This window comes from Panthera onca, chromosome B4 (assembly GCF_046562875.1).
Source record: "Panthera onca isolate mPanOnc1 chromosome B4, mPanOnc1 haplotype 2, whole genome shotgun sequence".
NCBI lineage: Eukaryota > Metazoa > Chordata > Mammalia > Carnivora > Felidae > Panthera > Panthera onca.
The window spans coordinates 48,105,747-48,118,291 of record NC_138345.1 but is presented as its reverse complement, the minus strand read 5'-3'; the positions used below and the strand labels follow the sequence as shown (position 1 = coordinate 48,118,291).

Here is a 12,545-nt window from a genome sequence, read left to right as displayed (position 1 = left end):
TCGCAGCCTCTGTTGCTCCTTGCCTTCTGTAGGTTGTTCTGTTTTTGTGTGTTTTTGTTTGTTTTTCAGTTGGCTATTTTGTGCTGTTTTGCATTGAACCTCAAAGAAGGGCTCGGCACTCAAAGGAAGATCCAGTATTTTTATTCTTTTTCAATGTGTGTGGTCAGAGAATTTGTAGGATAAATCTACAAAGGAACTCATACAGATCAAAACCCAATAAGCCAACTAGAAAATCAATAGCTACCGTTATCCAAAAATCCAGTTTTGCGGTTTCTAGATTCATCTTGAACTTCTAAAATGTGTAACTCCTTGCATTCAGTCATTTCACACAAATGCTTCATGAACAACCCTTCTTCCCTGCCTAACATCCTGCTGTGCCCAGTCTTGCCTTGGGTTCTGTTCTTGTCAGGATGCCCTTGTGCCACAGCCCTCCCCACCCCCATCCCACTGCATTTCACATGACGTGTGAAGTGCTCAGAGATGATTATGCCAAGTCCTTGTCTTCCGGGTTCTCCATCATTGGCTCACCAGGCCAAGAAATGCTACTCTGAGTAAATAAAAATAAACTAAAACAAAATTTGGCCATTGAGCCTTCCAGTGTACCAGGCCCTCCAGCATTTCAGAGCTCAGGGAAGTGTGGTGTGGGAGAGTCTCCATTCTTCCTGAGAGCCTTCTATTGAAAATACTAAAAACAACTTCCCACATTTGCAGCCTGGATCTCTGGATATCTTCTTGTGTTGTGCAAATGTACTTTTCTGTGCTAGGGCAGAACACCTTCTAGAAGCTTGTCTTGTTCCAACCATATTTTCCTCATTGAATACATCCATTTAAAACAAAAGCCACAGCTCCTTTTTCATACTGCCATCCACTTCTACGTAAAATGAAGGATTCGGCACTGTGCCTGAGAAAGAGGCTTACCCACCTTAACTCCACACTGTGATTTCTGCCGCTTCCACTTCCTGCTTTCTGTGCATTTCAGGTCCCTGTGCTGCTGGAGTTGTGGGAATCAAGATGCCTCGTTATTGCCTATTTGGAGATACCGTCAACACAGCCTCTAGGATGGAATCCACTGGCCTCCGTAAGAAAGGAGATTGCTTTTCTTAGAGGAAGCTTGTGGCTTCCAGCAGAGGGGAATTACAAAATAAAATGCACAATAGGGACATACAAAGTACAAGGGAGATGAAGGAATGACCTTTCACAATGACTGGACGTGAGCCTGTGTCAATACAGTCCTTGCTGCATTTGCTTTTGTTGTTACCATATACTGAGAATTATTGTATTCTTACTTTTTAGCTAAGTGGTAGGCTATTTCATTAGTTTTGGTTCATTTGAAATGCATTCAGGTATGCGCTACTTGGAATAGTTATGAAAGTTAGCATAGATCCATGCAAGTTAAAAAAAAAAGATTCAATGGGCTAGATATGGAGCATACACTGGTTCACTTTCCTATTCCAATTTAGTTTTCCCAAGAATTGGTTTTCGTAAAGAAAAATGTAAGTATTTATTATATGCAAAAGCCTATATTGCATTTGCCTGGCAGGGCAGAGACACCATGAGCTACATGCAGTAGATGCTCCATAAATATTGGTGACAGCGATAGTAACAGAAACATATACAAGAGAGAAAGAGGGGTGCCCGGATGGCTCAGTCAGTTATGCATCCGACTTTGGTTCAGGTCATGATCTCACGGTTCATGGGTTCGAGCCCCACGTCGGGCTCTGGGCTGACAGCTCGGAGCCTGGAACCTACTTCAGATTCTGTGTCTCCTTCTCTCTCTGCCCCTCCCCCACTCATGCTCTCTCTCAAAAATAAATAAGTATTCAAAAATACAATTTAAAAAAAGAGAGAAAGAAAGCTTTGATAGGCGTGGGTGGAACTTACAAAAACACAGGTGGTAGAGTGGTATTTGGGCAGTCCACCGACAGCCTGCTACTGATTTGTACTAGAAAATCATGGTGTAAAGGAAAGAATAAGGTTGGGGCCAGACGGATTTGGTTATAATTATAATGACAGAAGTCATTATCTAAGCTGGGGAGGAATCTACCTCATCTTTCTAGGCATCGGAAAGCTGAAGAAATAAATCGAGGATGGGATACCAAGCTTGCTGGAAGGGTTTCTGGAAGGAGTTGATGTGATGTATGCTAAGCCTCTGATACATGGCAGACAACATAGGATTGTGATTATTCGTACTATTGTCATTGTCTGTGGCACCCATTGAGGGAAAGTGCTGCACCAATGGTGGACCACAACGGGGAATGTCTTCACCAACTATTTATGAGAAGGATAATAGTGTCCTCAAAGGGTAAAACTTAAGAAAATCATGACCCTCTAATTCCCTCCTGAGTCTCTACCTTGCTGCCCACACTTAAGCTGTTATTAGAACTTATACACAGGGACCCAAAACCAAATTCCAGCTGTCAAGTTCCATACCACAAACTAAACCCAAGACAAGGTGCAGGGGCTACCTCTCTGTGCTAGAGTGAGAACCTGTGGAGCACAACCTGAGGAACCCTGTCACTCAGCACCCCAAAAAGCAGTGCCAGACCCTCTTTCATCCCATGTGTGATATTTATCTCACTGATTGTATTTTTAAGTGTTCTTTCACTAAACCATCTCAGCTGTCAAGAACATCTGTAACAAATGTCCTGAATCAAGTGGAAACAAATGTGTTTGTATAATATTCTTTAAAATGGTTGAGATTTTCATTGATCAGTTTTGCATTTCCAGCCTTGAGAATTCATGTGAGCGGCTCCACAATAGCCATCCTGAAGAGAACTGAATGCCAGTTCCTATATGAAGTGAGAGGGGAAACATATTTAAAGGTAAGGGATCCGCAGGCAGAAGACCCAGAAAAAGCACTCACTTTGGCCCACCTCCTTGGAGAATGGACATCCAGTGGTCAATAATGTCATCTTCAATGAAGATGAAGAATCCTTTTCTGCCTTCCCCAGAGTGATCACCCATGATCCCCTGTAGGAGAAGCCACCACCAAAGAATGTGAACTCAGAACCCTTTAAATATTTTGAACTAGGGCCAATATGTTATAAAATGTCACCATCATTTCTTCCACATGCATCCAACTTTTGTCCCCAAGTCCTCCTGCAAAGCCGAGAGCTAAGGTGTGGGACGGGACTTATTTAACTTAAGTCAAAGCCCCCATCTCCTCACTCACTTCCAGTCTTTCACTGCAAGATGCTGCTTCTCTCTAAAACCACCTCTCCAGGAATTGCTTTACCATTCTGAAGCTGTGGACCAGCTGTGGTCCCCAGACTTCTGATCCAGTGTCATCTGGGTGCTTTCTAAAATATAGATGCCCAGACTTTCCACCAGGCTTCCTGCGGAAGGCCCTCTGTGGATGTAGATCAGGAACCTGTATTTTTAATGAGTGTGCTCAGTGATCCAGTCGTACACCAAAGTTTGAGAACCACCCGTCTCTCCTCTCCACGATGTTCCTCACATTCAGAACAGCTGCCCTCCAGAGCCACCAGATGTCTCCACTTGGCTCTCAGGCCACTTTTCAAAGGTCCTTAGAATCTTTTCACGATTGGTCTGAAGCCAACTACCAACTCTAAAATGATCTGTCTCCAGGAGCCACAGTGCTTCTGGCCTTTACACTGTGACTGCAACTTGGAAAAGCCTCCTTTCGTGTAGACGTGTCCTAATATCACACTTACTTTTTGAGTCCTCCGTAAATACACTTTCTATACAGAACATTGCCACCCAAGTAGAAGTGGTGTCTAGATTACTGTGGTCCAAACACAGCCAGCAAACTACTGGCTTGAAAGATGAGTGATTTTTAATTTTTTTTAAGCTTAAGGTGGGTAACTAGCAAAGGGCTAGTTTTTGTGACAAAATCTTGTGGCGAAAAGGGCTAGAAGAAAATGTAGGTGATGAAAACCAGTTGAATTTCTTGGTGAAGCAGGATTGTACCTCAATTTCCTTCTTTTTTAATTTAGACTTCTTACGATGTTCCTGTAGTGACATTTTGAAATGTCTTTGGGAAAAAAAGAGAACTCTTCTTTGGAAAAAACAAACATGTCTAGGGGGTGAGAGGCTTATTTTCAAAAAGGCACTTGGAAATGAAGATCTGTCTAGAGAGGATGAGAATCACATCGGGAACATGTGCTGTGCTGAAATGTAGGCAGTGATAAGAAACATGGAAGGGAAAGGTCTCTTGGAAATGACTATTTGTCAGAATGGCGGGCTGGAACTGACCTGTCTCCCTGGCCTCCGTGGCACTCACCTTGCTTGCCTCCCTAGGGAAGAGGAACCGAGACTACCTACTGGCTGACGGGGGTGAAGGACCGGGAGTACAACCTGCCAACACCTCCTACTGTGTAAGCTGCTGGGGGGTGGGTGTGGTGGGGAGGAGACAGGCGAGTGGAAGTCTTGGCTTTGACAGCTGTGCCACATACAAGGAATTTCACTGTGGGCAAAAAGCTTGGCTAGTGGCAATGATCTATTGAACAAGAGGCCAGGGACTACATACACGAGAAGTTTAGAAACCTCCCCCTCTGGCTGCCAGAAATGGGGTGTTTCAGGCATGCTCAGAACAGAGGGTAGTTGACCGCTCACCTCCTGCATGACAGGTTCGGGCATGAGTGGAGCATTGCTGGGGCAAAGAGGCACCCTATTCTCTACGGCTGCCAATGGCTCTCTGCTGGGCTGCTGGAAACGGGCCCTCTCCCAGCTCCAGGACTGCGGTTCTGCGTTTTCATGTGGAGCTTGGGTTCTCCCAGAGAGGAGGAAGATGAGGTTTCAGGTCTAACGAACAGGTTTCAGTTCCCTTGAAGATGACTCAAATGACCATCCAGTTGCACATTTCGTTGCTGCAATAAGTCATACAGCTGTTACCGTGGCTTTTGCTATGGCACAGAGACTCTGTCTTGCAGACCCCTAGATGCTGGACCCACATAGACAGCCAGCCTGAAGAGAAGCCAAAACAACCCAGATCTTTTCTGGGCCCCAGGTCCATTTCAAAGTCTTGAAACCCACCATCCCTTCTAAGCCTTCCTCAGACAAGAGCCACGCTGCAGGATGTGTGGGACCAAGTCCTCAGGCTTATGTTGCAGGGGTCTTGCATTGTCGTGGCTTCTTTTCTCCTCCCTGCGGTGGCTTGCGTAAACCTCACTGCACTTCCAAATCAAGCAGCGTGTTGTTTCAGTTTGAAGGTGAAATATAATTTTCCGCTCAAAATATATTCTGCTCTTTCTCCAATTACACAGAGCAGGGATGGCAGCTCTTTTAAACTTGTCAAAAGCAAGGCTCATTCTGTATTCTCCGGACTCCCGGTGTTTGGTGCAGAATAAGCATTCCGAATAAGAATTCGATAAAATAAGCATTCTTTTGTGTAAACTGAACTGATTGTTCTGGAGCTAAGGAATATTCTGTGTGAATTGCTGAGAAGTGCCATTTTTTCTCCCCACTCTCTTTCCAGGGAGAATCAGCAGCGCTTGCAAGCCGAATTTTCCGACATGATTGCCAACTCTTTGCAGAAAAGACAGGCGGCGGGGATAAGAAGCCGAAAACCAACACGGGTGGCCAGCTACAAAAAAGGCACTCTGGAATACTTGCAGCTGAACACAACAGACAAGGAGAGCACCCATTTTTAAACCAAAATGAAGTCCCAGGACTCCGCAAATTAAGTACAGCCTCACTTAGACAGCGGCCTCAAGTGTCCCAGAGACCTAATGCAATAGAAGACTTAGATACTACACTCTGCTTCGCCTTGGCTGCCCTGTCTGGAACACAGACTTGCCTCTATGTATCAGATGTGCGCTCTCAGCACAAAAATTACCTTTTACTCTGGAGTCTGACCTCAACAGTGACTCCAGGGAGCTTCCACCTGGGAAAGAAGAGGAATGGATGTACTATCTCTAGGTTGAAGAGATTGTGTTCTTCATCTGTTTTGTTTTCGTTTTTGTTTTGTTTACTGACTCATTTTCCTTCTGTATTCATGAGAGAAGTTTTTTAAATTGTCACAATTATATCTTAAATAACTTTTCTCCATTAAACTATATTTAACTCATAATTTTTGCAGAAAGTATGCTACATGTTAGGCAGGAATAAAAGTTAAAAATTTACTGAGTCTGTGAATGTGTTTCCACCTGCTCCAGCCATTTCCCTGAAATGCTGCAGCCATCGTCTTGTGCTTGCTGAAAAACTGTGCTTGCTAAATTCCCCAGCACTGAAGTCAGGCAAAACCAGCACTGTTGCTCGGGGCCAAAAACCTTGATGTTAGTATCACCTGCTCCACATGAGGTGATTTTACATCTAGCCTTCTACCACGGGAGGCGGGACCTACAGTTGTCTCCGGTCTGAGACAAAGATCAAATGTTACTTCCCGGTAAACACAAAGTCCAGTAAAACCTTGGATTGTGACTAACTTGTTCTGCATGTGTTCTACCAGATGAGCAAGCATTTCTAATAAGTTTTAACTTGATAAACAAGAGATGTCTTGCAATACAAGTAGTACGTGACACCCAATGTCACCTGATCACAACTGAGCCAACGGTTCTTTTCTCTCTCTCTCTCATTGCAGGATTGTGGGTGACCGTCCCCCATGCTTGGATGCTCAGTCTCAGGCCTCAGTGTTTGGCAGAAATCAGTGACTTTTTCAGAACATTGGAAGGTGCCCACAACTGGCACTAGTATATTTTTTTGTCACTTCAAAGCACCTTTGGACAGTCCTTTGCTTTTCCATACAAGAGTAAACTTAGGAATGCTTTGCTTTATTCTAGGTCATTGGATAGGTTTCTTGTTAAAGTTACATACAAAGAAAAAGATTCCATTGAGCCAATAGATAGCAGTGAATCCATTATTGATAGTGAAAATCGTCCTACACAATCGGCTTTCTCTATCTTGTCTCCCTCATACCAGCCACGAAGGTTTTCAAAGGTAAGAACAGGTTAATTTAAGTTTATTTATATTTTGTATTTTCTTTATTGTATTATATTACAGTATTGTAATCATTTTTATATGAATATTTTTGGGTTGTGGAACGAATCATCTGAGTTTCCATTATTTCTTATGGGGAAATTCTCTTTGATATACAAGTGCTTTGGATTACAAGTGTGTTTCCAGAACGAATTATGCTTGCAAACCAAAGTTTTACTGTACTTTAAACTCTGCAACTATCCCCTTCCTGCCATCCAGCAGCCATCTTCTCCCCCCTTTTCCTGGCACCCCAACATGACTCATTTGCTTAAAATCTCGGGGGGAAAGACAAAAGACAGCTGGTGTTGAGTAGAGTAGAATCGGCAAAGGCAAGAACAAGTATGTAACACTTCTGCCACTTAACCTTCAGAAATCAAGTGCTTCGACCATATTACTCCTACCCCAGCCTCTACCACAAAAACCACTCCAGAGATTAGGAAACATGTTATGTCTTCTCCATCACCTGGAAAAACATAAAACCAAAAATAGTAAAATATATAGTCTTCTGATTTATATGGTTAGCACTTCATATGTGGCATGGGTCCTTAACCTGGAATCTGGAGTTTTACAACTTGTGTCTCAGCACTCTACCTCATTGGCTTTACAATTACAAAAAAGTATGCTTGTAAAGCAAGAATTCTCATACATGCAAGATAGTTCAGAAAGTTTGCCATCCATGAATTCCATGTGAAAAAAAGTACAAAAGGAAGTACTCTGTTAAACAGGAAAGAAATTCAAGAGGAATACAGGAAATGCTAAAATCAATGCTTTTATACCTTTGATGTATACTCCTCTTAAAAACTAAAGATAGGACTTACAAGTATTGAAATAATAATACAACTAAATCAATTAGCTATCCATTTTGTCTGTTTAGTACCAGCTATCCAGTATCAAAAAAGTAATTAGGATTTAAGTGAGAAAGGCAATTTTACCTTATTCTCCTTTTTTATAACCCCCTAGAAAACAATGAAAATAACAGACTATAGAGGAGACAACTAAAGAAGCAAGAAATACTCAAGATTTTAAACTTCAATTTCAATTAAAGATGAGCAATTTTAAAATATATAACACATAAATGCATACCTGTTCAATAACTGTCATCTGGAAAAAAATAAGGGAGAAACCTTGAGCCAGCTCTTACTTCCTCAAGACCTCAAGCAGGAAAGAGATTTCCCTCAAAGTTAACATTACATCCTAAAAGGCTGATCTCAAGACAGATCTAGGCCAACAAGCAGGAAATGACCCTAAATATTTGAAAGCTTCAGAATGGCAGAGAAAATAGAAATTATGTTGACATAAGATCTTCAACTTCAACTATGTTGAAGACCTTCCATTCCACTGGAAGGAGATGCCAGAAGTGAAGCAGAGGAAGGAGGGAGGGGGAGACAATCATTTCCGTAGCAATTTTAAAAGGCTCAGATATGAATTACATTAACCATTCAATGGAAACATTCAGTGCAGTCTAATAGAAATATGTCAGCCTCACATGTACATTTCTTAGATTTTTATTTTGAAAAAAAATAACAGATTCATAGGAAGTTGCAAAAATAGTACAAGAGACAGTACAAGATGGCATAGACACATTTCTCCCTGATCTTCCTCTCTAAATACATGTAAATGTCCTCTCTAAATGTTATGTAAATCCGTAATATAATGCAAGTCACAATCAAAGGAGAACCCAGTAGGATGGGAAGAGGAAAACAGACTTGTTAGGGACATCAAGACTGACAGAACAACATTGCCACAGAGTGTCTTGCTTCCCTCTACCCAACAAAATGAGGCAAGCCAGGCCCAGCATTTTTAGACTTTTAACCAATCAACAAAACTACTTTGCAACTTTGTCAAAATCAGCTGTCCATACATGGCTGATTCTACTTCTGGGTTCTCTATTTTATGCCATTGATCCAGGCATTTATCCCTCCTCCCATGTCACATAGTCTTGATTATTGTAGCTATATAATCAATCTTAAAATCGGGTGGAGTGCTTCATCCCACTTTATTCTTCTTTTACAAAATTGTTTCATCCATTACAGTTTTTTGCCTCTTCATATAAGTTTTAGAATAAGCTTGTATATAGCTATAATAAAACTTGCTAGGGTTTTTGATATAATTTGCATCAAACCAATATGTCAATTTGGGGAGAATTGACATCTTGGCTATGTTGAGTCTTCCAGTTTATGAACATGGTATATCTTGCCATTTATTTATTTCTCCTTTTACATAGGCAATTTAAATGTCCTAATAGTTATATTTTTAAAAAGTAAAAAGAAACAGGTAACTTACTTTAATAATATATTTAATTAAACCAGTGTAAACCAGTGTTATCATTGCTGCATGAAATCAATATAAAATTATTAGATATTTTTCATTTTTTGTGGTAAGTCTTTAAAAACAGTCTATATTTTATAGTTACAGAACATCTCAATTCAAACTAGTCATATTTAGAGTGCTTAATAGTCACATACCACTAGTCATTACTAATTGGGCAGCACCACTTTAGAATGCCACAAACTGGAGGATATTCTTTTTCAAAGAAGGGAAAGGAAATTATAGATTAAGAGAGGGAGTAAGAGGATTTGTTCACTCTCTTAAGAGACAACCAGATACACACATGACATATGTGTTGAAACTACATAATGGGGAAATTTAGACAACTGTAACTAGTATATAAAAAGCTCTAAAGGAAGGGGCGCCTGGGTGGCTCAGTCGGTTAAGCGTCTGACTTCGGCTCAGGTCATGATCTCACAGTTTGTGGGTTCGAGCCCCGTGCCAGCCTCTGTCCTGACAGCTCGGAGCCTGCTTAAATTCTGTGTCTCCTTCTCTCTCTGCCCATCCCCCACTCATTCTCTGTCTCTCAAAAATAAATAAACGTTAAAAATTAAAAAAAAAATAAAAGTTCTGAAGGAAAACATGGGTAACATGTTTCAGATGGGCAATTCAGCATACTGTCGGAAACAAAAGGAAATAATCAAATGGAAATACTACAAATAAGAAGCATAGTGACAGAGAGGAAGAATGCCTAATATCTCATAATTAGACTTGCTGAAGAAAGAATCAGTGTACTTGTAGCACTAAAGAAATCATGCAAACTAGAAAAAGAAGTATATAAACTGAAATAGAACTACTAAAAACTGGGGGACAATATCAAATAGCCTCAGGTATGTAAGTAAAATCCCAGTTATAGAACAATGCAGAAGAAACATTTGAAAAAATAATGACGAAAAATCGATCAAATGTAATGACAGACACCAAGTTACAGATCCAAGAATATCAAAGAACATCAAACAGGATAAATGCTCAAAACTACACTTACATTCAAACTGCTGAAAATAAAGAAAAAATTGTAAAAATAGCCTGTGGTTGGTGGAGGTGGGAACACACATGACACACGGAAGAACAAAGTTTAAACATACAACCTGCTTTTCTTCTGAAACTACATGAACTAAAAGACAATAAAATGGCATCTTTAAAGTGTCGAAGGAAGAAAAATAGCATTCTATACCCCCCCAAAACTCAAAAGTGAATAACAAATAGACTTTCTAAAAAAAAGAATGTGAAAATTTATTGCCAGTAGTCCTACTCTACATTACAGATTTCTTTTTTCTTTTTTTTTTAATTTTAGTTAACATACAGTATAATACTGGTTTCACAAAATAGAATTTAGTGATTCGTCACTTGCATACAATACCCAGTGTTCATTACAAGTGCCCTCCTTAGTAGCCATTACCCATCCAGCCTATCTCCTACCCACCTCTCTCCATCCACCCACAGTTTGTTCTATCACAGCTTTTCTCTATCATTAAGAGTCTCTTGTGTTTGTTTCCCCTCTCTTCTTTCCTCCCCTATCCCATATGTTCATCTGTCTTGTTTTTTAAATTCCATATATGAATGAAATCAGATGGTATTTATCTTTCTCTGGTTGACTTATTTCACTTAGCATAATACATTCTAGCTCCATCCATGTCATTACAAATGACAAGATTTCATTCTTTTTATTGGCTGAGTAATATTCCATTGTATAATATATACCACATCTTCTTTATCAATTCATCAATCAGTGGATATTTGAGCTCTCGCCATAATTGGGTTATTGTCGGTAATACTTCTATAAACATTGGGGTTCACGTACCCCTTCAAATCTGTATTTTTGTATCCTTTGGGTAAATACCTAATAGTGCAATTGCTGGACCATAAGGTAGTTCTATTTTTAGTTTCTTGAGGACTCTCCACACTGTTCTCCAGGATTGCTGCCCCAGTTTGCATTCCCACTAACAGTGCAAGAGGGTTCTCTTTCTCTGCATCCTTGCCAACACCTGTTTTTTCTTGTAATGTTAATTTTAGCTATTCTGATAATTGTGAGTTGGTATCTCATCATAGTTTTGATTTGTATTTCCTTGATGGTTGAGCATTTTTTATGTGTCTGTTAGCCATCTGGATGTCTTTTTTGAAAGAGTATATATTCAAGTCTTCTCCCCATTTCTTAACTGGGTTGTTCTTTGAGTGTTGAGTTTGGTAAGTTCTTTATAGATTTTGGATACTAACCCTTTATCAGATATGTCACTTGCAAATATGTTTTCCCATTCTGTAGGCTGCTTTTGAGTTTCATTGATTGTTTCCTTCTCTGTGCAGAAGCTTTTTATCTTGATGAAGTCTCAATAGTTCATGTTTGCTTTTATTTCCCTTGCTTTCAGCAACATGTCAAGTAAGAAGTTGCTGTGGCTGAGGTTAAAGAGGTCGTTGTTCTGGGGTCAAATGGTCTTTTATCCATTTTGAGTTTATTTTTGTGTATGGTGTAAGAAAGAGGTCCATGTTCATTCTTCTGTGTGTGGCTGTCCAGTTTTCCCTACACTATTTGTTGAAAAGACTTTTTTCCATTGGATATTCTTTCCTGCTTTGTCAAAGATTAGTTGGCCATATGGTTGTGGGTCCATTTATGGATTTTCTAATCTGTTCCATTGATCTGTGTGTTTTGGCCAGTACCATACTGTCTTGATGACTCTTGCTTTGTAACATAGCTTGAAATCCAGAATCATGATGCCTCCAGTTTGTTTTTCTTTTTTCAGGATTGCTTTGGCTATTCAGGATATTTTGTGGTTCCATAAAAATTTTAAGATTGTTTGTTCTAGCTCTGAGAAAAATGCTGCTGGTATTTTGATAGGGATTGAATTAAATGTGTAGATTGCTTTGGGTAGTATAGACATTTTAACAATGTGTGTTCTTCCAATCCATGAGCATAGAATGCTTTTTCATTTCTTTGTGTCCTCTTCCATTTTTTTCTTAAGTGTTCTATAGTTTTCAGATTATAGATCTTTTACTTCTTTAGTTAGGTTTATTCCTGGGTATCTTATGGGTTTTGGTGCAGTTGTAAATGGGATCAATTCCTTGATTTCTTTTTCTGCTGCTTCGTTATTGGGGTATAGAAATGCAACATATTTCTGTACATTTATTTTACATCCTGTGACTTTGCTGAATTCATAGATTAGTTCTACCAATTTTTGGTGGCGTTTTTGGGTTTTCTAAATAGAGTATCATGTCATCTGCAAATAGTGAAAGTTTGACTTCTTCTTTTCCAATCTAGGTGCCTTTTATTTCTTTCTGTGATCTGATTG

At 40.0% G+C, this 12,545-nt stretch overlaps 1 protein-coding gene across 5 annotated transcripts in view; it reads left to right on the top strand.

Moving 5' to 3' along the window:
* Positions 1-6,541, top strand: part of GUCY2C (guanylate cyclase 2C) — an 89,074-nt gene extending 82,533 nt beyond the window's left edge. For 2 of the 5 annotated variants that reach the window (XM_078450074.2, XM_060658312.3), the window contains 4 exons: positions 980-1,078; positions 2,728-2,822; positions 4,261-4,337; positions 5,438-6,538. In XM_078450074.2, coding sequence (XP_078306200.2) covers positions 980-1,078; positions 2,728-2,822; positions 4,261-4,337; positions 5,438-5,612 — 446 coding nt within the window. In that variant the 3' untranslated portion in view covers positions 5,613-6,538. Of the gene's footprint in view, positions 1-979; positions 1,079-2,727; positions 2,823-4,260; positions 4,338-5,437 lie in introns of all 5 variants that reach the window. The other 3 variants (XM_078450075.2, XM_060658313.3, XM_078450073.2) reach the window with 2 other exon arrangements.
* Positions 6,542-12,545: the final 6,004 nt, after the last annotated feature.